Here is a 25,811-nt window from a genome sequence, read left to right as displayed (position 1 = left end):
ATTGTACCAAGGGTCCTTTGGTCCGAATGGCTTAGTACCATACCATGTGGTGTGCCTATTCAGTGAACCATAATGAAAACCCATTATTTGTTCGTTTTAAAAATATATGTATATCGAAATTAGAGGATAGATTGTTGTTCAGCAATGGTATTAATGGATACAAAGCCAAGGCAGATGGATAAAATTCAAGTACAGATCAGCCATGATCTAATTGAATGGGGGCACAGGCTCGAGGTGCTGAATGGCCTACTCCTGTTCCTATGTTACTCAACATCTGGGAACTATTCAAGTGCGATCTGCTTACAGAACCTGTTATAGAATTATTATTTTTTTTAAATAGGGAATGGTTACAGCATGGAAGAAGGCTATTTGTCCCGTCAAGCCCGTGCCGGTTCTCTACAAGAGCACCTCAGCTGGTCCCATTCCCCCTTTCCCCTTAAACTGCACCTCTAGGGAATACCACTATATACTTTCCTCCAGTCCCAAAAACAACCGTTTCCTGTCACTTAGCCAATTTTGTATCTATGCTGCCACTGTCCCGTTTATCCCATGGGCTTCAACTTTGCTGGCAAGCCTATTATGTGGCACTTTGTCGAATGTCTTTTGGAAATCCATGTACACCACATCAACTGCATTGCCCTCATCAATCCTCTCTTTTACCTCATCAAAAAACAATTTCAAGTTGATTAAACATGATTTGCCTTTAACTATTCCGTGCTGGCTTTCCTTAATTAATCCACACTTGTCCAAGTGACAATTTTGTCCCTGATTATTGTTTCTAAAAGCTTCCCAATTACCGATGTTAAACTGAGGCCTGTAAATGCTGGGTTTATCCAGACACCCTTTTTTGAACAAGGATATAATATTTGCAATTCTCTCATCCTCTGGTACCAGCCCTGTTTCTAAAGAGGATTGGAAGATTATAGCTAGTACCTCCGCGATTTCTTCTTTCACTTCCTTCAGCATCCTAGGATGCATCCCACCTGGTCCTGGTAACTTATCTATTTTAAGTACAGCCATCCTTTCTAGTACCTCCTATTTATCAATTCTTGTCCCATCCAGTGTCTCCTCTACCTTCTCATTTACTATCTTCCTTTGTGAAGACAGATGCAAAGTACTAATTTAGTACCTCAGCCATATCCTCTGCCTCCTTGTGTAGGTCTCCTTTTTGGTCCCTAATCGGCCCCACTCCTCCACTTACTACCTGTTTACTATTTATATGCCTATAGAAGATTTTTGGATTATCTTGGGTTGTATCCTTCCACAAATAAGCTATCACTAAGGCTCAGATGTGATTGTCAGAAATAGTTCTCAGAGTAACATGGATATTATCCAGACACCTTATGTGTCTGATACGGGCCCAATTTACTGCAAGAAGCATTCCACTTTGCAGACAAACTCTGCTGAGTTTATCTAGTTCTCTTGTGGACTTGGAAGTCCATTTGGATAATGTAGAAACTACTATGAAGGGCTTCATAAAGTGATGGCAAACCTAAAGCTATGCTAGTTGTGATCCCGCGCCCCCCCCCCTCCTTTTTGCATGCCTCCATCTGCCAAAAACTGTTTACCAGAGCTTTCTGTACGAGAGGAGGCTTTATTTATACTTCAGAATATCAAGCCGACTTCAGTTCATAGGATGTCCTCCTAAATTGAAGACCATTGATTTCTCTGGCCACAGTGTTCCATATATTGACCTGATTGCTTTTGAGCTACCCTCAAACTGGTCTCAACGTTTAGGCCAAAGAATCTTGCTCCAATTTCTGTTTTCCATGTTGCCTCAGGATAATTCTGTTTAATGTGGCAAATGTTGGTGTTAAATTTGTTGGAAGAATAATTTGCCATTTTTGCAATCCAGTCTATATACGAAAATTATTTTCTGCTTCTCATTATTTCTTTGGACTTGGTGCAACTTGAGCTTTCTAATGATAAAAATCTTCCAAGAATTTCTGTGTGTAATGTTAATTGCTTATGAAAATGATTGCCCTGCTATGAAACTATAAAGACCATTATCACTGTTTCCCCCTCTCTGACTTGAGTATTCATTTCTGTGTGGAGGTTGAACTGCATGTGAGTTTAAGTAAGACCATACCTATGAGAATGAGTAATCCCATACCCATTTAGGTAACTTCTCTTTGTCATTATTCATTCCCTTTGTCAGATTCACCAGTATTGCTTGCAAAGTGTTTATAATTGCAATAAGATTGTTTTCCCTTCTCTTCCCCATTGCCTCCTGAGTAAAATTTGCAGAATGAAGAGATCTCAAATGACGCCTAAGCTCAAAATATAACTCGTTAACCTACTTGCCTTGCAGTATTGTCTAGCAAAATCGTGTAAATTGCTTCAGGTAGCTAGCTACCTTACAGATACTGTCAAAAGGATCCATTGGTTATAACTTGGGCAGTATGGTTCTTAACTAGCCAGAGAATAACGGGAAAGAAATTGTTAAATCAGCTAGATGTTATCAGGAACAGTTGTATGCACTTATTTTTCCAATTTCTTTCACCATTACCACTACCTTGTGTTAAATAGCCAAAAATATGAATATAAATACAATTTAATTACATGATTTAATAATTTTGTAGTTATCTCAACAAGAGTACTTATGGGTATTGTCAGTCATGCAAAGATTTTTTGTAAAATAGAAGTGTTATTTTCCAAAATATAGCTACCCATTATACAAACTTTTAATTGTAGCAAGAGATGGCACATAATGGTCAGCCTCTGCGAGCCATTCTAACTGGTGACAATGAAACAGCTACAATGCAGGATAACTTCAAAATTGCTGTCATTGAAAAGAACAAGATAAAAGTTAAACAAGGATTGTTTTATTTTTTTAAGTTCAAAATAAATGTATGTCAGAAAATTGAATTATATCATGGAACCCTGCAGGACTGGAAGATTGTTCTCTGTGATGTCTATAGATTTTGTGATGGTTGGCTGAACAGCTGGAGCCTATATTTACTCTGTGCTTCATTCTAAATTCCAGTTAATGTCAGTCCCAAGTTGAAATGCATATATTAAAAATTGGTTTGGTGAACTTTAGAAATCAGCAAATAAGTATGGGATTTAAAAATTATTATGCATGTGGCAGCCCCCTCTTCCCCTGCCCCCGGATGGCTAAGTAAATGTAATCATATAGATTAGATCTCATCTCTGGTTTGTACAAAATTAGCTAAATGCAGCTGAAGCAATGGGTAGGGCACCAATAATTTGCTTTTATACCCCTGGGTTGGAGATGAGAGTAACAGTCAGGATTGCTGCTTCTGGACACTGTCCAGTAACAGCTACTGAAAATGCATAATCTCTCTGGGGTGAGAGGTTAGGTTTGAGCTCTATTGTGATGTGCTCTATTTGTAAATAGCCTGTCGATATTCATTAGACTTTTGTGAATCTTGGGCAACTTGGGCAAGGTTCTGCTGGGTGCTTGTGGAATAATACCCCATGAATTAACCAATGCTTATGGGAGAGGAGATTGGAGAAGGGGAATCTGGTAGCCATAAAACAAAATGTTATTGATGTAATTGTTCTCTTTCCAGCTGGAACTTCAGATCAATTCAGATTTGGACTGTTACAGGAAGCGCATAATAGAGAAACCTGGTTAAATGGTAAGTTTTTTTTTCCCAGTAAATCTTCGTGAAATTGCAGTGTTTAACCCAAAGTAATAAGCATTCATAAATGTTTATTTTTAAAAACATTGTGAATGGAGTATGCTTCCCGTCCACAAACTGATACATTTTTGTCATGATTTCACATTGCAAGATGCAATGTAAACATTTCTAATGGGAATTCCAATGTAAGAAATCAATGTAAACTGGAATTTCTATTTTAGAGGTGAAAAAAATACATTACATAAAATAACACATTTTATCTGTTGAATTCTTTTGTATCTTTAATGCCTTCATTAGAATTTTTAATTGAAGGCAACAGCCGCTCCGAAAAACTTTGGGCTTAGACTTGATATTTTTGTTCCGAGCTATGACTGAGCTGAAAAGCCAAATAACGCTCTCTGATGGTACACAGTGCACCAATTTCCCAAGATCCGTCATTACTATTTAAGTATCTAAACTAGAATATTTTTCTAAGGCTTCTAACAGTTCCTGGTGAGTTATTCAGAATTTTTTAAAAGAAGATTGAAGATAAATTTCTAAAGCATTAGTCAGATAAAGTTTATATTTTTCTACTGTGTGTGTGTGCGCGTGCACACATGAGAGATAAATAAGACACTACTGATTGCAAGCTTTTATGTCTATAAACATCAGAAAATCTGTTAGATGGAGTGTCTTTACCTTGCTCTAATTTATTTCTCCCCAAAAAGTTGAATTGTTATGCAACTGGAATGTCTTCAGTGCCACTTGATTATCACCTTTGTTTTGTTGATGGTAAATAATGGTAATTATGTAATCTCTTGCACCCACACACACTCGGCCACACACACACTCTAGACAGTGAGTGTCTTTGGGCATAATTTGGCTCCTTTTTTAAATTAAAAAAACAAATCAATTGAATTTTGAAAGCAAGCAGAAATATTCTGTATCACTGTGGCTTGTGTTTTATTGACAGTAATTTCCTAAAAGGGGAGAAACAGACATCCAGGAACATTGTGAAATACCAAATTCAATGTTTGCAGAGATTCCTTAGAAAGTCACTAACTAGTGCCCCACCAAATGTGGGATCCTCTTGCTAAACCTAATTTCAGCCTCAGGTTTGCTTTCCACTGTGATGCTAGACCCAAGAAGCCATTCATGCTTCTAAACCCCCAGGAGTAGCACTGCAAATCCAGTGCTACCAGAGCACATGCCTGCATTTTGCATGTATTCAGCTTTTGGCAAGGGAGAAAATTAAATACATAGTAAAAGAAAAATATGTAAAAGGAGTGGTTTTCACAAAATAATGGACAGAGTTGTGGAATTCAATCCCCAAAGCACCAGTAAATATTTCAGAATATCATTGAATAAAAATGGAATTTGACTTATTCAGTCACTGTAAATCAATGTTATATTATGCCCTATCTGGTATAAATAATCCTATTATAAAACAGTTAATCATCCTACTTGTAACTACACCTCTGGAGAACTACTTTATTTTATTTTATATTATGTTTTATGTATTTTATGCTTGGATAATTGTGTAACTACACTGCAATAAGGCAAATGGAATTTTATTGGGTGTGATCTTTCAGTGTGGTCATTGCAGTCTTAATGCCTCAACTGAGTTAATGGTTTTAATACAATATATTGAGGGAAAATATAAAAGCTGTATGATGTGGTCATGGTGGCAATTGTGCTGCATATAGGATTGCCTCGAAATGGACACTTCACTCGCATGCCTTCACACAGTTTGAATATCTAATTGTGGTGTATAGTTCTGAATACTTTCATATTCTTGCAAAGGACTTCCTTTAAATTAAGAAATAATGGAGGCTTGTAAGAAAGGTACAGCAATAATCATGGGCGATTTTAATCTTCATACTGATTGGACAAATCAAATTGGCAATGGTAACCTTGAGGAAAAGTTCATAGAGTGTATGCGGGATAGTTTCTTGGAATACATTGTGGAACCAACCAGGGAGCTGGTAATATGTAACGAGTCTGGATTAATTAATGATCTTGTAGTGAAGGACCCTCTTAGGACGAGTGATCATAACATAGTAGAATTTTAAATTCAGTTTGAGGGTGAGAAAGCTAGGTCTCAAACTAGTATCCTGAATTTATATAAAGGTAAATTATAAAGGTATGAAGGCAGAGTTGGTTAAAGTGGACTGAGAAAATATATTGGAGTAAGACTATAGAAACGCAGTGACAAACATTTAAGGAGATATTTCATAACTCTCAGCAAAGATTTATTCCAGTGAGAAATAAAAATACTAAAAAAAGGATGAACCATCCCTGACTAACTAAGGAAGTAAGTGCTGGTATCAAATTGAAATCAAAGGTATACAATGTTGCGAAGAACAGTGGAAGGCTAGAGGATTGGGAAATTTTTACAAACCAGCAAAGGACGACTAAAAAAATTATTAAAAAATGATAGAGAAGATAGCATATGAGAGTAAATTAGCAAGAAATATAAAAACAGACTGAGTTTCTACAAGTGTATAAAAAGGAAACGAGTAGCTAAAGTAAACGTTGGTCCCTTAGAGGATGAAGCTGGAGAATTAATAAACAGGAAAATGGCAAAGACTTTGAACAAATATTTTGTATCGGTCTTCACAGTAGAGAACACTAAAAACATCCCAATAATTGATAATCAAGGAACTAGTGTGGGGGTGGGGGGGGAGACTTAAAACTATCACTAGAGATAAAGTACTAGGCAAACTAATGGGACTAAAGGTGGACCAGTCCCCTGGACCTGATGGCATGCATCCTAGGGTCTTAAAAGAAATGCATTGGTTGTAATCTACCAAAATTCCCTGAATTCTGGAGAGGTCCCAGTGGACTAGAAAATCGCAAATGTAACACGCTTATTTAAAAAAGGAGGGAGACAGAAAGCAGGGAGCTATAGACCATTTAGCCTAACATCTGTCATTAGGAAAATATTGGAGTCCATCGTTAAGGAAGTAATAGCAGGACATTTAGAAAATCATAAGGCAATCAAGCAGAGTCAGCATGGTTTCATGAAAGGGAAGTCATGTATGACAAATTTGCTGGTGTTCTTTGAGGATGTAATGAGCAGTGTCGATAAAGGATAACCAGTTGATGTCGTATATTTGGATTTCCAGAAAGCATTCGATAAGGTGCCACACAAAAGGTTACTGCACAAGATAAGAGCTCACGGGGTTGGGGGTAATATATTGGCATGGGTAGAGGATTGGCTAACGAAAAAACAGAGTCGGGATAAATGGGTCATTTTTAGGTTGGAAAGCTAACTAGTGGGGTGCCACAGGGATCCGTGCTGGGGCCTCAACTATTTACAATTTATATTAATGACTTGGCTGAAGGGACCGAGTGTAACGTAACCAAATTTGCTGACTGTACAAAGATACGTGGGAAAGCAAGCTGTGAGGAAGACAAATAATCTACAGAGGGATATAGATAGGCTCAGTGAGTGGCACAAATTTGGCAGATGGAGTATACTGTGGGAAAATGTGAGGTTATCCACTTTGGTAGGAGAAATAAAAAAGCAAATTATTATTTAAATGGGGAGCTATTACAAAATGCTGTAGTACAGAGGGATCTGGGGGTTCTTGTACATGAAACACAAAAAGTTAGCATGCAGGTACAGCAAGTAATCAGGAAGGCAAATGGAATGCTGACCTTTATTGCAAGGAGAATGAATATAAAAGTAGGGAAGTCCTGCTCCAACTGTACAGGGCATTGGTAAGACCACAGCTAGAGTACTGCGTAAAATTTTGAGCTCTTTATTTAAGGAATGATATACTTGCATTGGAGGCAGTTCAGAGAAGGTTCACGAGGTTGATTCCTGAGATGAAGGGGTTGTCATATGAAGAAATGTTGAGCAGGTTGGGCCAATACTCCTTGGAGTTTAGAAGAATGAGAGGTGATCTTATTGAAACATATAAGATTGAGGGGGGTTGATAGGGTAGATGCAGAATAGGATGTTTCCCCTCATGGGGGAATCTGGAACTGGGGGGCATAGTTTCAGAGTAAGGCATCGCTCATTTAAAACAGAAATTAGGAATTTCGTCTGAGGGTTGTGAATCTTTGGAATTCTCTACTCCAAAGAGCTGTAGAGGCTGAGTCTATGTCTATCTCCACCTTAAATATATTCAGATTTTTGTATGATAAGGGAGTCGAAGGTTATGGGGAGCGGGCGGGGAAGTGGAGTTGAGGCCAGGATCGGATCAGATCAGCCATGATATTAAATGGCGGAGCAGGCTCGAGGGGCAAAATGGCCTACTCGTGCGCCTATTTCTTATGTTCTTATGTTTTTTATACTAGACTATAATTTTGCTCTGCAAATTTGTTTACAAGTAAAAATTAAAAGACGAGTATAAAAATGTACCAAGTAGTTGCCAATTCTCTGTTGGTTTGCTTATGAGAAATAGAGTGCACTAAATCTGAATCTATTGTCAGTTTTAATGTAGAAAAACATTTTTCTGAGGGTTCTTAAAAATAATCTGCAGACCAGTTCATTAAAACAACTAACACAAAAATATAGACCATTTAATCTATGAAACTGTTTTGTGGCGAGCATATGGATTTTTCCCACAGAATACTCTAACCAAGCTGTTTAATATATCCAAAACTTTAGGCTCTTCAGATTTGGAAGTTGCATTTTTTACCTAGGTCAACCTCATTTGCCATTTTCAGTCCCCTGTGAGTGCTGCCAGGCCTCTTCCTCCTGAATTACCCAGCTGCCATCACCCATAACCATCATCTTCTCTGCACCCACACCCTGGCCTGACATGGAGGCTGCGCACTTTCTTTCAGTACTGTGTCTGCCCAGAAGAGACGGAGGGAAGGAAAGATGTGGAGAGCGAGGGAAATCATCATCATCATGCTAACAGTGAGAAGTGTCTGCAAGAGCTGAACACAGAAAAAGATGGCACACAAACAAAAGGGAGAGGGGGACAAAAAATGAAGCAGCAGGAAAGAAACGCAAATCGTTATAGAAAGATACAATCTTGGGGGGCACATGCAATATATATGAACATGCATAATGCACTGTTACTGGGGATGATGCTCCTGTATAACAGTAGGCTCGTGAAAAGTTTAGGGAGGTAGTACATTTTTGATGTTTCTGTAGAGTGTAAAGCCTCCCAAATCCATGTCCTTTTATGGAGCTCATGTTTGAATCCCTCCAATCATGTTTCCACCTCTGCCACGGTACCAAAATGGCTCTTACCAAAGTCACAAATGACATCCTTAATGACTACGACAAAGGCAAACTATCCCTCGTCCTTCTCAATCTGTCTGCAGCCTTTGATATGGTTGACCACTTCATCCTCCAATGCCTCTCCACCGCCATCCAATTGAGTGGGACTGCACTCGCCTGGTTCCATTCTTATCTATCTAATCATCACCAGATAATCACCTGCAATGATTTCTCTTCCTGCTCCTGCATCAATACCTCTGATGTCCCTCAAGGATCTATTCTTGGCCCCCTCTTATTTCTCACCTACATGCTGCCGCTCGGCGACATCATTCGAAAATGCGGCATCGGTTTCCACATGTACACTGACGACACCTAGCTCTACCTCACCACCACTTCTCATGACCCTTCCCCGGTCTCTAAATTGTCAGACTGCTTGTCTGCCATCCAGTACTGGATGAGCAGAAATATCCTCCAATTAAATATTGGGAAGACCGAAGCCATTGTCTTCGGTGCCCCCCACAAACTCTGTACCCTAGTCAGCGTCTCCATCCCTCTCCCTGGCATCTGTCTGAGGCTGAACCAGACTGTTCGCAACCTTGGTGTGATATTTGACCCTGAACTGAGCTTCTGACCACACATCCACGCCATATCAAAGACTGCCTTTTTCCACCTCCACATCGCTTGTCTTCTCCCCTGCATCAGCTCATCTGCTGAAACCATCATCCATGCCTTTGTTACCTCTAGACTTGACCATCCCTGGCTGGCCTCCCACATTCGACCCTACATAAGCTAGAGGTGATCCAAAACTCTGCTGCTCGTGTCCTAACTCTCACCAAGTCCTGTGCACCCATCACCCCTGTGCTCGCTGACCTACTATGGCTCCCGGTTAAGCAAAGTCTCGATTTTAAAGTTCTCATCCTTGTTTTCAAATTCCTCCATGGCCTCGCCCCCTCCCCATCTCTCTCATCTCCTCAAGCTCTACAACCCTCCTGAGATATCTGCGCTCTACTAATTCTGGCCTCTTGAATCCCTGATTTTAATCGCTCAACCATTGGTGGCCGTGCCTTCTGTTACCTTGACCCCAAGCTCTGGAACTTGCTCCCGAAACACCTCTAAACATAGAAACATAGAAAATAGGTGCAGGAGTAGGCCATTCAGCCCTTCGAGTCTGCACCATCATTCAATAAGATCATGGCTGTTTCCTCCAAGACGTTCCTTAAAACCTACCACTTTGACCAAGCTTTTGGTTACCTGTGCTAATTTCTACTTTGGCTCGGTGTCAAATCTTTTATCTCCTAATAATCCTGTGAAGCGTCTTGGGATGTTTCACTATGTTGAAGGTGCTCTATAAATATAAGTTGTTCGTCACCTCTGGTCCTCTGCCTCCAGCATATCTCCAGCTTCCTTTAATGCTGCGCTGCCTGTGCTCCTGTGAATGGAAGGTAATAGTTGCTGTTTTCAGCTTTTCACCCAGCACTTCTACCATAGCTTTTTCCAACCTTTCCTTTTTGGTGTTTCGGTCCAGCCTGTGTTTTCTTATCGGTCCTGGTGTCCTGTTCCCCCTTGTTCTCTGGTCCTACCTGCCTCCCAACCACTATTTTCTCTCACCCACACGTTGCAGCAGCTTTGAGCTATGTCAGTAGTACTGGAGACCATGGCTCCAGATCAATGCAACAGTGACTGGAAGGCCATACGACCTTGAGTCGCAATGCATTCTAGAGATACCAGTCCCCATTCCCTCCCAAACCCACTTCCTGTTGGCCTAGATTTGTTGACTGCTGCCTGGCTCTGTCTTGCAACAGATGCAATTATTTCTACAACTGCCTGAGGGTCAGAGCCCAAAATCTAGCTGCACATCTACTTGGGAGGTGAGATGAAAGAATGAGAGACATACTAATTATATTAACAGGTCTAACATAAAATATATCTTTTCACGAAATCACAGATTGAAATGCAATTGACACTATTGATTTCTAGAATGCATTTGGTGAGGCGCCACCTTGGGAACCTGTTATGAAGATTAAGGCATGTGATATTAAAAGGAATATAATTGTATGGACAGAGGGAGGGTAGGGGACAGAAAACAAAGAATAGTAATAAACAAATGTTTTTCAGAATGGCGAGATGTGGCTAGAGGTATACCCTAGGGATCTGAGGCTGCAGGTAGAAAATGCCAATGGGCTTCTGGGTTTAGTACTTGGGAACATTGAATATAAAGGCAAGGAAATTATATTGTACAAAACTACCTTTGGAGTATTGCATGCAGTTTCAAACACCTAATTTTAGGAAGGACACTAGACGGATGCCATGAATAGGAGATCATAATTATCAAGAAAAAAAGACGGGGGGGGGTGCGGTGGAAATCATTCACCAGAACAGACTCTTAATAGAGGTTTTCCAAAATATGAATCATTTTAAGAGAATAAACAGTCGAAGATTGTTGTTCTTGTGGATTTATCTGTTATCAGGGGGCCTAGACTGCAGATTATCAAGGTGGGATAAATTAGATAATATTTTTCACAGGGGTCTACCACAAGTGAAGGTGATGACACTTAAAAGGGAATTAGGTAAATAAATGACCTTCCCTCCATCATAAGACATGTTTGCTGATGATTGTAGTGTTCAGTTCCATTCGCAACTCCTCAGATAATGAAGCAATCCATGCTCACATGCAGCAAGACCTGGACGACATTCAGGCTTGGGCTAATAAGTGTCAAATAAAATTCATGCCACTCAAGTGTCCGGCAATGGCTATCTCCAACAAGAGTCTAACCACCGCCCCTTAACACTCAAAGGCATTACTATTGCTGAATCCCCCAGCATCAACATCCTGGGACTCACCATTGACCAGAAACTTAACTGGACCAGCCACATAAATAATGTGGCCACAAGAGCAGGTTAGAGGCTGTGTATTCTGCAGCGAGTGTGTCTCCTGCTGACTCCCCAAAGCCTTTCCATCGTCTCCAAGGCACAAGTCAGGAGTGTGATGGAATACTCTCTTTGCCTGGATGAGTGCAACTCCAGCATCATTCAAGAAGCTCGACACCATCCAGGACAAAGCAGCCCGTTTGATTGGCACCTCATCCACCATCTTAAACATTCGATCCCTCCACCACTGGCGCAGTGTGTACCATCTACAAGATGGAACTAAACTATAGAACCAGTGGAAACCTGTTTAAAACCTTCATCGCCTCCAGGCTAGATCCAAGATCGTCCCATCCTGGGACATTGGAACTGGTTCTGGGGGAGATGGGACCAGTACAAACCAGACGGACGGTCTGCACCTGGGCAGGACTGGAACCGATGTCCGAGGCAGAGTGTTTGCTCGTGCTGTTGGGGAGGGTTTAAACTAATATGGCAGGGGGGTGGGAATCTATGCAGGGAGGCAGAGGGAAGTAAAAAGAGGGCAGAAGTAAAAGGTAGGAAGGAGAAAAGTAAGAGTGAAGGGCAGAGAAATCAAGGACAAAAATCAAAAAGGGCCATATTACAACATAATTCTAAAAGGACAAAGAATGTTTTTTTAAAAAAAAAACAAGCCTGAAGGCTCTGAGTCTCAATGTGAGGAACATTCGTAATCGGGTAGATGAATTAACTGCGCAGATAGCTGTTAATGGATATGATGTAATTGGGATTACAGAAACATGGCTACAGGGCAACCAAGACTGGGAATTCAACATCCAGGGATATTCAATATACAGAAAGGAAAAGGAGGTGGGGTAGTGTTACTGGTTAAAGAGGAGATTAACGCAAAAGTAAGGAAGGACATTAGCTTGGATGATGTAGAATCTATATGGGTAGAGCTGCGAAACACCAAAGGGCAGAAAACATCAGTGCGCGTTGTGTACAGACCACCAAACAGTAGTAGTGAGGTTGGGGGGTGGCATCAAACAGGAAATTAGGGATGCGTGCAATAAAGGTACAGCAGTTATCATAGGCGACTTTAATCTACACATAGATTGGGCTAACCAAGCTGGTAGCCATACTGTGGAGGAAGATTTCCTGGAGTGTATAAGGGATGGTTTTCTCGACCAATATGTCGAGGAACCAACTGGAGAACAGGCCATCTTAGACTGGGTCTTGTGTAATAAGAGAGAGGATTAATTAGCAATCTTGTCGTGCGAGGCCCCTTGGGGAAGAGTGACCATAATATGGTAGAATTCTTCATTAAGATGGAGAGTGACACAGTTAATTCAGAGACTAGGGTCTTGAACTTAAAGAAAGGTAACTTCGATGGTATGAGACGTGAATTGGCTAGGATAGACTGGCGAATGATGCTTAAAGGGTTGACGGTAGATCGGCAATGGCAGACATTTAAAGATCACATGGATGAACCTGAGGGCTGGGAGAAATTTAGAATTCAGCAGAGGAGGACTAAGGGTTTAATTAGGAGGGGGAAAATAGAGTATGAGAGTAAGTTTGCAGGGAACATAAATACTGACTGCAAAAGTTTCTATAGATAGGTGAAGAGAAAAAGATTAGTGAAGACTAATGTCGGTCCCTTGCAATCATAATAGGGAACAAGGAAATGGCAGACCAATTGAACAAATACTTTGATTCTGTCTTCACTAAGGAAGACACGAATGACCTCCTGAAAATACAAGGGGACCGAGGGTCCAGCGAGAATGAGGAACTGAGGGAAATCCTTATTAGTCAGGAAATGGTGTTAGGAAAATTGATGGGATTGAAGGCTGATAAATCCCCAGGGCCTGATAATCTGCATCCCAGAGTACTTAAGGAAGTGGCCCTAGAAATAGTAGATGCATTGGTGGTCATTTTCCAACATTTCATGGACTCTGGATCAATTCCTATGGATTGGAGGGTAGCTAATGTAACCCCACTTTTTAAAAAAGGAGGGAGAGAAAACTGAATTATAGACCGATTAGTGGAGAAAATGTTGGAATCAATTATTAAAGATGTAATAGCAGCGCAATGGAAAGCAGTGACAGAAATTGGTCCAAGTCAGCATGGATTTATAAAAGGGAAATCATGCTTGACAAATCTTCTAGAATTTTTTGAGAATGTAACTAGTAGAGTGGATAAGGGAGAACCAGTAGCTGTGGTGTATTTGAACTTTCAAAAGGCTTTTGACAAGGTCCCATACAAGAGATTAGTGTGCAAAATTAAGGCACATGGGATTGGGGGTAATGTATTGACGTGGATAGAGAACTAGTTGGCAGACAGGGAGCAAAGAGTGGGAATAAACGGGTCCTTTTCAAAATGGCAGGCAGGGACTAGTGGGGTACCGCAAGGCTCAGTGCTGGGACCCCAGCTATTTACATTATACATTAATGATTTAGACAAAGGAATTGAATGTAATATCTTCAAAGTTTACAGATGACACCAAGCTGTGTAGCATTGTGAGCTGTGAGGAGGATGCGAAGAGGCTGCAGGGTTGACTTGGACAGGTTAGGTGAGTGGGCAAATGCATGGAAGATGCAGTATAATGTGGATAAGTGTGAGGTTATCCACTGATGGCAAAAACAGGAAGGCAGATTATTATCTGAATGGTGACAAATTAATAAAAGGGGAGGTGCAACGAGACCTGGGTGTCATGGTACATCAGTCATTGAAAGTAGGCATGCAGGTACATCAGGCAGTACAGAAAGCAAATGGCATGTTGGCTTTCATAGCGAGAGGATTTGAGTATAGGAGCAGGGAGGTCTTGCTGCAGTAGTACAGGGCCTTTGTGGGATCACACCTTGAGTATTGTGTGTAGTTTTGGTCTCCTAATCTGAGGAAGGACATTCTTGCTATTGAGGGAGTGAGGCAAAGGTTCTCCAGACTGATTCCCGGGATGGCAGGACTGATATATGAAGGAAGACTGGATCGACTAGGCTTATATTCACTGGAATTTAGAAGAATGAGAGGGGATCTCATAGAGGCATATAAAATTCTAACGGGATTGGACAGGCAGGAAGAATGTTCCTGATGTTGGGGACGTTGAGAACCAGGGGTTACAGTCTTAAGAATAAGGGGTAAGCCATCTAGGACCGAGATGAGGAGAAACTTTTTCACCCAGAAAATTGTGAACCTCTGGAATTCTCGACCACAGAAGTTGTTGAGTCCAGTTCGTTGGATATATTCAAAAGGGAGTTAGATGTGGCCCTTACGGCTAAAGAGATCTGGGGGTATGGAGAGAAAGCAGGAGTGGGGTACTGAAGTTGCATGATCAGCCATGATCATATTGAATGGCCTGCTCCTGCACCTATTTTCTATGTTTCTATCCTCTGTCGTTGAACTACAGTACATGGACAACGCTCGCATCTGCGCACATTCAAAGGCTGAACTCCAACGTCATCAACATCTTCACCAAGGCGTATGAAAGCATGGTTCTTGCGCTAAACATCCATAAGACAAAGGTTCCTCCACCAACCTGACCCTGCCACGCAGCACTACCTCCCAGTCATCAAGATCCACGGCACGGCCTTGGACAATGTGGACCACTTTCCATACCTCGGGAGCCTATTATCAGCAAGGGCAGACATCGACGACGAGGTTCAACACCACCTCCAGTGCGCCAGCGCAGCTTTCGGTCGCCTGAGGAAGAGTGCGTTTGAAGATCAGGCCCTCAAATTTGGCACCAAGCTTATGGTCTACAGGGCTGTAGTGATACCCACCCTCCTGTATGGCTGAGACGTGGACCATATACAGTAGACACCTCAAATCGCTGGAGAAATACCACCAACGATGTCTCCGCAGGATCTTGCAAATCCCCTGGGAGGATAGACACACCAATGTCTGTGTTCTCGCTCAGGCCAGCATCGAAGCACTGACCACGCACAACCAACTCTGTTGGGCGGACCACATTGTCCGCGTGCCCGATATAAGACTCCCAAAGCAAACGCTCTACTCTGAACTCCTACATGGCAAGGGAGCCCCAGGTGGGCAAAGAAAACGTTTCAAAGACACCCTCAAAGCCTCCTTGATAAAGTGCAACATCCCCACCGACACCTGACCAAAGACCGCCCTAAGTGGAGGAAGAGTATCCAGGAGGGCGCTGAGCACCTTGACTCTCGTCGCTGAGAGCATGCAGAAAATGTGCAGGCAAACCAGATTCACCACCCACACTTTCTTTCAATGACTGTCACAGGTGAGGCAGACAGAGACTAATTCTCGTATTGGAGTGTAGAGTCACTTGAGAACTCGCTTTTAGAGTGGAAGCAAGCCTCTATTTCGAGGGACTGCCTATGATGATGATGACCATGGGTGCAGTGTGTAGCATCTATAAGATGCACTGCAGCAACTTGCCACAGCTTCTTCGACAACACTTCCCAAACCTGTGACCTCTACCACCTAGAAGGACAAGGGCAGAGGCGCATGGGAACACCATCACATGCAAGTTCCTCCAAATTACACACCACGGTAACTTGGAAATATATCGCCATTCCTTCATCAACGCTGGTTCAAAATTCTGGGACTACCTAACAATTCGATGGGAGTATCTTCACCACACAGACTGCAGCGGTTCAAGAAAGCGGCTCACTACCACCTTCTCGAGGGCAATTAGGGATGGGCAGTAAATGCTGGCCCTGCCAGCGACGTCCATATCCCAGGAATAAAATTTTTTCTAAATTTGAATGGGCAAACAAATAATATGTAGAAATGGCAGGGAAATGTGATTAGCTAGCTACAGTTCAACGGCTGATGCTGATACAGGCATGATGGGCCAAATGGGTTCCCACTGCCATAAATTTCTTGAAGAAACATTTTATACTGAATTCAGAGTTTTAGGTTTGTTTTCAAGTAACATATATTTGAAAATTTGAAAATAGACAGCTAATTCTCAACAGTCTATCCTGTGAAGGTTAAGTTTAGTTTACATCTTTCAAGAAGTGAAGCAATCTAAAGAACGGTTTTGAGTGAGAACAGCTGGACCTAAATGGAAATCTTGCTTTAAGCAGATTGGCTTACTGACTTGGGTGTTTAGTTATGTTGAAATGGAAACTACGAGCTGAAACTCAAATTCTTAAATGCAGTTTCATGACTGTTTTGCATTGAAAGAGTCATAATATTATTCAGAATCCAGTGGGAAAGACAGTTGTGACAAATTGGGAGAGTAGCTTCACACAAAGTGGAGGAATACTACAAAATTCATTACCAGTCATTGATCAATAATGAGATTTAGATAATGTCCTTGGATTGGGAACAGAAGATGGTTCTTGCAGTGAAATTTTAAGCATGAATCGGAATTGTCCTATCTCAGTTATCGCTACTTGTGAATAAAACTAATAAAAAATAAAACATTGGTATGCTCGGAAGCATTTTGTGCATTTGTTGCAGATAAAACATGCCTCAGCAATTCCACAAGTGAACAGGCTGCAATTGTACTTGTAATTATAATGCAATCTCTGCTGACTCCAGATGTTGTGATCATTCTGTTAAGTTTCAATGCACAGCGGAATTAATTCATTTAACTTTCACTACAGCCAGATCTATTGCATGACTTTTTGAAATACAAAGTCTGGTTTAGACTTATTTCTGAAAGATGATACAAGATTATCAAATCTTGTTTTTTCATTTAACAACGAGTGGTCTGGGTCAATATGCTACTCCTTCACGCCAGGTTTGATAGAATTGGCTATGAGCATGGTGTTTAGGAAAGCATTCCACAAAGGCACTGAAGCTTCTGCTCCCAAAAAGGGGTTGACTTATAAAGAAAGGTTGGGCCTATACTCATTGGAGTTTAGAAAAATGAGAGATGATCTTATTGAAACATATGAGATATTGAGGGGGCTCGACAAGGTAGATGCAGAAGAGGATGTTTCCACTTGTGGGGGAATCTACAAGTAGGAGGCATAGATTCAGAACAAGGGGTTGCCCATTTAGAACAGAGTTGAGGAGGAATTTCTTGGGGTCGTAAATCTGTGGAATTCTCTGTCCCAGAGAGCTGTGGAGGCTGGGTCTAAATATATTTAAGGTGGAGATAGACAGATTTCTGATCGATAAAGGAGTGAAGGGCTATGAGGAGCGGGCAGGGAAGTGGAGCTGAGCCCACGATCAGATCAGCCATGATCATCTTAAATGGCGCAGCAGGCTCGAGTTGCCAAATGGCATGCTCCTCCTATTTCTTATGTAAAAGCAACCTCCCACAAAATCTGTCAAATCAGTCCAGTTTGTAGATAAGTCACTGCTAATAGCATTTGTCTGAGTTATGGCCGATTGTTTTGCTGGGAGAGGGAGTGGGTGTCCAATCCACTTCAAAATAATTTCAAAGCTAAGTGCTACAAAAGCCAGTAACTTCCACAAGCTGTAGATAAAACTTTAATAGCTGCAGTTTATGGACGAGAGGGAAGGCATGCAAAATTGAGATGACGAGTTACGTTAAAATTTCTGCTTTTTTCGGTCCATTTTATGGCTGAGCAGTTTCAGGGACATTGCTTGTAATGTCCATCATATATAGGAAGCAGTCCGTTTAAACCTGTTGAAGGCATTAGGTCCCCTATACTCAGCATATATATACAAAGAATATATGTTGCAATATGTTGCAATTGACTGAATTGTGCCTCTAATGCGTACTTTTTATGCTGCTATAAAGATAGCTGAATTTCCAAGAATCTTCAGTTGTACATAATCCAAAAAGACTCGATTAACTTTGCTATTTGTGTGCATCATGTAGAGAAAGTATTTTCATTGTTGGCAATATCAGTAACAGAAAATAAAATATTGTTCACAGTTTTAATAGAAATGTAGTAAATATACTGTGCATGAATTTTGTCTGCTAGGTGATGCTTCAATTGGTAGTCAAAACAAATTCAAGTGCCCGCATTGTAATTACATTGCCAAGTATCGACGCACGTTGAAGAGGCACCAGCTAATACATACTGGAGTGCGATCCTTTGCTTGTGACATCTGTGGAAAGTTGTTCACTCGAAGAGAACATGTAAAGAGACATTCCTTGGTAAGTACAGTTGCTGTTTTCAAGAATTGTACTTGCATGGATAAAGATTTTAGAGTCTTGTGCTTCAAATTCGGCATAAGTTTGTTTGAAGACAAACATGGTTGTATGCCATACAGGTTTTGTTTTGCGTGAATCAATGAGTGTTTCTTCTCTTAAATGAAAACTCGAGAATGCTGAGCCATTTATTCAGTGGCTATTTTAATTGTGTTAATTATACTTTACGTAGCAAAAGTTTGGTGGGGGGGATATATTTAATTTATAATAGGCAGCATTCATATTGCTATCCAACATAATTTAAAAACAGGAGACAAACCTCGAGTAGTGAATGAGCTCGTTCTTGTTCGAGGTGAGGGTGAAGGGGAAAGATGTTGGAAGTGGAGTAAAGCAGTCGGGGATTATCTTTGTTTTCCAGGATTATGGAGTAGTGGGAGGTTTGGCTGCTTCCACCTCTGCCCGTACCTAAGTCCATCTGCCACTGAAACCCGCATCCATGCCTTTTTCACCTCCAGACTCAATATATTCCAATGCTCTCCTAGTTATCCTCCCATCCTTCACCTTCCATAAACTTCAGCTTGTCCAAAACTCTGCTTCCCATATTCTATTCCATACCTATCCTTGTTGACCGACATTAGCTACCTATCTCCCAGTATCTTTAGTTTACAATTCTTCTCATGTTTAAGTCTTTTCATGGCCATGCCCCTTCCTATCTCTAACCTCTTCCAGCCTTGCAAACTGCCCCGTGCTCTCTCTCTCCTCCAGTTCTGATCTTGTGGGTTCCTCCCACTTTTAGCCCATCTTTAGTAGTCATGTCTTCAGTTGCTCTGGACTTCCCTCCCAAAACACCTGCCTTTCCACCTTCCTCTCATTTAAGACCCTCTTAAAGCCCACCTCTGAACAAGCTTTTGGTCACCCCCTCCTAATATCTGTTGGCTCGGTATCCATTTATTTTGATTATATCTCTGTGAAGCACTTTGTGATGTTTCCCTTGTTTAAGGTGTTGGATAAGTAAAAGTTGTGTTTTCTGTGTTCTCATTGTGCATCTTGCATTGTATGGTAAGTTTGATGTCGCTGGCTCTGCAGCACACCTTCCATTTATGGTAACGGCTCCCGTAACCCAGAGTGTTCCAATGTCTTCAACTGGCCCTGCTTACTCTATAGTGACTACATTTCTTGAACTATGCTTCTTTTTAGGTTAGGAGGTAAACAAAACCGTCTTTAGGGATGAGTAAGCTCTCGGCATCAACAGGGGAAGCATTCTAACCTTTAGAACTTTACACAGAGCTTCAGTCACCTTTTAAGATGAAGTTTAGAATTCTACAACCTCGGCTGACGGTCCTTGGTCTGAAAAATGTGCTCATTGTAGACTTGGATTCTCAACTGAGGCATTATCAAGATTCCAATTTCCTCTTCCTATATTGTAAAACAAATTCAGCAATTTTCTCTTTGTACAAACATTCATTTGTATATTCAATAGAACTGCTGAATAATTGTTACTGTGCACTAGCAGTCAATACTTTAACCACTAGCTAAATCAGAAAACAAATGTTGACTGCAGGATTTGCAAATTTATATTCTGTTTTTGTAGAAATGTATTTCACACGTTAATATTGTGTGATTTGCTTTTTCTTCAGGTGCACAAGAAGGATAAAAAGTACAAGTGTATGGTTTGTAAAAAATTCTTCACTCTGGCAGCCAGTGTTGGAATTAGGCATGGATCTCGGCGCTACGGCGTATGTTTGGATTGTTCTGGGGGTGACAGACAGCCAAAAGGTGACCATGATGGTATGGACCTGATGGTTGATCCAGAATTTTTTAAGCAGGAAGAACAAGAAGATCCAGGAGGACTGGAGCAGGAAGAAAATGAGAGAATGGTTGACGAAGATGTAGCAGATGAAGAAGGAGGAGGGGAGATGGATAGAGAGCAATGGGAAAATGCTGGGGCTAGTGAGACATATGTCATATTAGACAATGACTAGCTGGCACTTAAGCCCTTGTGTTATAAAACTGAAAAGTATAATTATGGTTGTTCACTGTATAGACAAACCCTATGAATTTTATCTGAATTGCAATGATTATGGATTGGCAACAAAACACTAAATTTTCCATTTTTTGCTGATAGTTATGAATATTGGCTAATTATTGATATTTTAATTGTAGTAAGTGTGGTTTCACACCAGTAATGATGACAGTATATTGGAGTCAGTGATGGGCAATTCCTTAGAATAACTGGGATTGAAATTACAATTTTCTTTTCCCCTGAGAATCTATTTGGAAAACTATTGTACGAAAATGCAGTAGTGTGTGACTTGAAGTACAGCTATTGTACAGGAGTGCAGGAGGCTGTCTCACTGACTGGGATATAAAACAAAATACAGTTTGAGAACACACAATTGCTAGTAACAGAAGAAGGCAATTAGGCCCAAACAAACCTATGATTTCTGGGTAAGTCAACCCCTGCTTTTACCTATCTTTTCAATGTATTCTCAAAAAAAACTCACCTAGTTGTCTCTTGAACTCATTTATATTGTGTACTTCACTAGCCTTTCCTGATGATTATTCCATTATTAATGTTAACCTTTGGGTGAAACAGTTCTGTATGCAGTTCCTTCTAGTTCTCATTTTTAAGTTCTCTGGTATTCCTTTACCATAGTGAGCATTTGACTGCATCAGTTTGCCAATTCCGTTTACAATCTTTAAAACACCACTTGGGGCACCTTAAATTTGCTCTTTTATCCAAAGAAAATTATTTCAATTTCCTTAGCCTTTCCTTATGACTTAAATTCCTGCACTCAGGATCTTTGCTCACCTTTCTACTTGGAGGCAATAATATCCTTCCTATGATAGGTGAGCAAAACTGCACACAGTACTGCAGTTCGTGTCTTACCATCATCACCTAAAACAGTGATGGAGGTATGATTGGGGTTTGAAATTACTGAAAGGATTGGGTCTGAAATTTGTCTTCTGAGGTATTTGTCTTTTCTATGCATTTTCAAGTCTCAAACTTCCAGACAAGAAAACCTGTCTAATATTGTGTAGGTGCTAGTAACTTTTAAGTTTTTAAAGTTTTTTTGTGCTCTTTAAAATGAATAATGCCAACATACAATCTTATTGCAGCTCATGGGGAAATAAACTGCAAAATGAATGGCAGCTTAAGTAAATAACTGCTGATTTGTAGAGTTTAAACAAAATAAATTCACTGTGTGGCATAGTTAACAGAGACCATGCTATATATAATCTTATTTCTGAGAACCGAGAGGAAACAGTTGGATGTGCAATTTTTAAATGGCCATTTACTTGTTATGAAGCAGACTGGGTCTTACTGAATAAATTAGTCACCAGTGCAACTGAATTCTGATTAACCAAAAAGCAATGAATATTACTTTCTCCCTTTTTAAAGGAGGAAAAAGCAATGTTGAATGGGATGTTCTGTCTTAATTGGGTATGAAATATAAAAAAGCTTACCACCTTACTTAATGATCTATTTAATGTACAAGTTGCATGCTCCTCCCCTGGCATTCTTGATTCTGAATCTCTTTACACACTACATTAGGAAAATACCATTGCATAATAGTGGTTTTACCAAAAAAAACTTAAAACTATGGACCTTCAGTTTATCTGTATTATTGAGTTTGGCCTTGTTCTAAACTCTGAGAAAGATGATGGACTACTAATATTATGTTTATATATTTGCAGCTCTGTTCAGTTTGCACTTTTGTTTAAAGACAAGTTGGTATTTTCTTTCCTTTGGATATTTAAGTGGGGTCTGTAGTACCACAGATCCAATGTGAAAATTGAAATTGCTGGGAATGGGGAAGAGGAGGATTATTTGATCGAATCATGCAATTTCTGCTTGTAACCCACTTCAAATTAAATAAGCATAATACAGAGACAGATCAGTATCAAATAACTGACAATTTATTGAATTAAAGCTAAATGATTTGATAGTCTTAAAGTGGAGCTACTTCAACAGACATGGTCTGCTTAACGAGTATGCAATTGAGAATTTTGGGGTGTTCCTTCAATCCAGGCATTTTCAAGGATGGATATAGTAGGACCTAAAAACCATATAAACCCTTTGTAAAAGCCAGAAAATTGTTTGTTCCCCCTCCCCAACAAAAGCACTTCTGCTGTAGCTGCAACTGCTTTTGAGTACTCCATAGCTGATGACAATGGGACAGTTGAAGGGGCTGGCATAATAAGGAAAGGCAGAAATTTTCTTTTATTAAGATCTTAAAACTGTTAAGCTACAATTATATCAGTAATTTGTTTCCTGATTTTGTAGATGATGAAGTCTCTGTTAATTGTTTTCCCTTTAGTGTTACCCTTTGGGAAGATGCTCCTACATTTGGAGTAGAGGTTGATTTCAGAAAGCTGGGCTGTGTACTGAGAAATAAAGAACAACCATTTTATGACCGTGATCTAAAAGACCCTGAGAATGAAATCATGAGTCCAATCTCAACAAATTATTCTAGAAAAGAGATGGTACTGGCTGAAATGGAAACAATTAGATACTATTGATAGCTGCCATTTATTGTTGCTATAAATGGTCAGACATCTAATGAGAATGGCAACTTGTTGGGTAAACTGGATTTCTTCGATATATGGCTGCAGCCAGTTCTACTTTATTTCTAACACGTCCAAAATTTCTATAAAGACCATGTACACGTACCCACTTGACTGAATAAGGCAACCACAGTGTTAATTTCTTTAAAGACTGCAGCACTGGAGAAAATAAAAGACCATTAATTTAAAGGAAAATTGTGTTCTGTTAAATAGTTCCCGTTGTTATATTTTGGATTATGGAATGCTGTCTCCTCAGCATTCCCTCTTTGTCTTTTTTCATGCAGGTTTTCTTCTGTCCTAATCTGAGGATCCTGATGTATTGTTCCACAAGCTCCAGCATCTCTAGTACCGTGAGCATGTAGCCAGTCTTCATATATGTGCCTGTGAGGCATCAAAGCTGACCCTGATCCTACTTTCTCCAGATATCGACACATACGTTCTTTTTGGTTGGTATTGCTGAAAGTGATCAGGAACGCTGGCTGATTTTTCTCCCATAGTTGTCTTGGTTGAGATCAACTAATTCAGCACAAATCAAACTTGGAACCCCCTGGTCTGCACAAGTACAACTCAGTGCCACATCAGATGTAATATTTCCTCAGTTAGCTATGGAAGGAGCTCTGCATTGTACTTTAGAACTGAATAGAAACGCTCTGGAGCGATGTTGTGGGGGATCTTTTTCTGTAACATTAAGTTCTGCTTATAGAGATTAGGAAATGTATTTGGTATAATGAGAAATTTCTGGACGCCACCAATACAGATCAAGGTCCCAGGTTTGATCTTGGCTTGTTGAATTTTTTGATTACAGAACAAAATGAGGCCATTTGGCTCATCATGCCTCTTTTGGCTCTCTGAAAGAGCTAGACACTTAGTCCCATTCCCCTGCCATTTCCTTATACCCCCTTTTCAAATATTTATCCTTTTTTTTTCAAATATTTAATACCACTTTTTGGTAGTATTCCATGTATATTTGTGTTGGCTCTATCATTGATGTCATCCTATTTCAGGAGAGGTTTAACACAAAATGTCTGTTTCCTGCCTATCTGACAAGCAATTCTTAATCCAAACAAGAGGTAACTGATAGCTTACGTGTATACATATATCCCTTTATTACTTTTAGGATTCTGAAAAGTGCATTTCCTTTTAATATTAGAAGCAGTCTTGTGGAAAATTAAGATAAAGATAATTTTGGAATTGTATAAAGTAACCCTTTATGCAGTCTTGACTATACTATTACAGGTCGTATTGCTGCCCTTTACCATGTTTGTAAATGGGGGCACAGTTGTGTCACCACATTAAGAATTGTGCATGTTACAGTAAATGTTTACCTTGGCTTTAATAAATGCAAGTACAGAAATGGCAGTGTAAATGTTGAGGCCCCTTTGATGTCAAGTCTGCATAAAATGCTATTTTGAGTAGTTCCTTTTACAGCCTATTTTTTTTCAGAATGTAGTGCAGTCTCAGATCATCCCCAACACTAGAGCTTTCCTTGCAGTCTAGTCATGGTTGTTTTTATTTGCTTCTGAGGACATTTTAATGTTCTTCCAACTTTTAGGTTTCCACTTACTATCTGCCAACTGACATTGTAGGCATGCAACTTCCTCTTTGTTCTCTAATAATGTATTAGACCAGTAACTAGAATTTGATTTAGTGTTCTTTCGTATTAATAAGCACCTTGCCACATAATTCAGGCTATAGCTGGTAAGGTAAGACTTTCTGTTCCAAAGATGGACTGTAATCCATCTTCCTCAACTTTAGATTTCAGTAACCATAACTACCAAAGATATGCGATGACAGAGTACATTTACAATATTCGTACAGGACAATTATTCTGAAATGCAAATTGCTAAATGCTGAGTCATCATTTCTTGGATATTCTTCCATTTACTTCTGTCATGAGCTTATTAAAACAATTTTCTTTTTCTTTTGAAGGGTAATAACAGGAAATGTTTTTAAAATTTTGGCGTGAATTAAATATTTAAGTGTATAAATTAGGATCAAACAAATTAGTGTATTGTGATTTTATTCTGTAAAGAAAACATGTTTATTACACATTAGGATACTGTCTTTAGCTGTAATTTTACATTTGATGTTGACAGATGTCTTTAGTTTACCAAAACAATTTTCTGTCTGGGATGTGACAATTTTGAAATGTTTGGGACTAAGCAAGATTTAGGAACATCATAATGCCAAGGATTGGGACCTGTGAGGATTTGCCCACCACTGATTACAGTGGAACATAGTATTCTATTGTTTAAGGCAGTTCTGTGTCTAATCCATAAACAACATGTATATTGTGATCAGCAAGTCTGATAGTTTGTAACACTGCAGTTATGTTAATTACCCATGAGACAAAATTAACAAGCTGTGCTTTTGAAAGTAATTTTTGCAAACCTTTAAACATAGCAAATTTTAGTTCCATTCTTGTTTCCTATCAATTATTTATTTAGCACAATGGATTTATTTCCACTGTATAGATTGCTGTGTATAATAAATATCTAGTATATAGTGGCAGCATAAAACAGGTGATTTATTTATATTGGGGAAGGGGGAAGAGAGAAGGGAGTATTTGTGATGAAGG

General features: G+C 40.0%; 1 protein-coding gene across 1 annotated transcript in view; it reads left to right on the top strand.

Annotated features, from left to right (window-relative positions):
* Positions 1-25,212, top strand: part of zbtb10 (zinc finger and BTB domain containing 10) — a 67,404-nt gene extending 42,192 nt beyond the window's left edge. Inside the window, exons 3-5 of the mRNA XM_070891030.1 lie at positions 3,537-3,605; positions 18,495-18,670; positions 20,302-25,212. Coding sequence (XP_070747131.1) covers positions 3,537-3,605; positions 18,495-18,670; positions 20,302-20,646 — 590 coding nt within the window. The 3' untranslated portion in view covers positions 20,647-25,212. The remainder of the gene's footprint in view (positions 1-3,536; positions 3,606-18,494; positions 18,671-20,301) is intronic.
* Positions 25,213-25,811: the final 599 nt, after the last annotated feature.

The sequence above is a fragment of the Pristiophorus japonicus genome, chromosome 1, assembly GCF_044704955.1.
Source record: "Pristiophorus japonicus isolate sPriJap1 chromosome 1, sPriJap1.hap1, whole genome shotgun sequence".
Taxonomy (NCBI): domain Eukaryota; kingdom Metazoa; phylum Chordata; class Chondrichthyes; family Pristiophoridae; genus Pristiophorus; species Pristiophorus japonicus.
The sequence above is the reverse complement of the archived record's forward strand: the minus strand, read 5'-3'. Positions and strand labels throughout refer to the sequence as shown.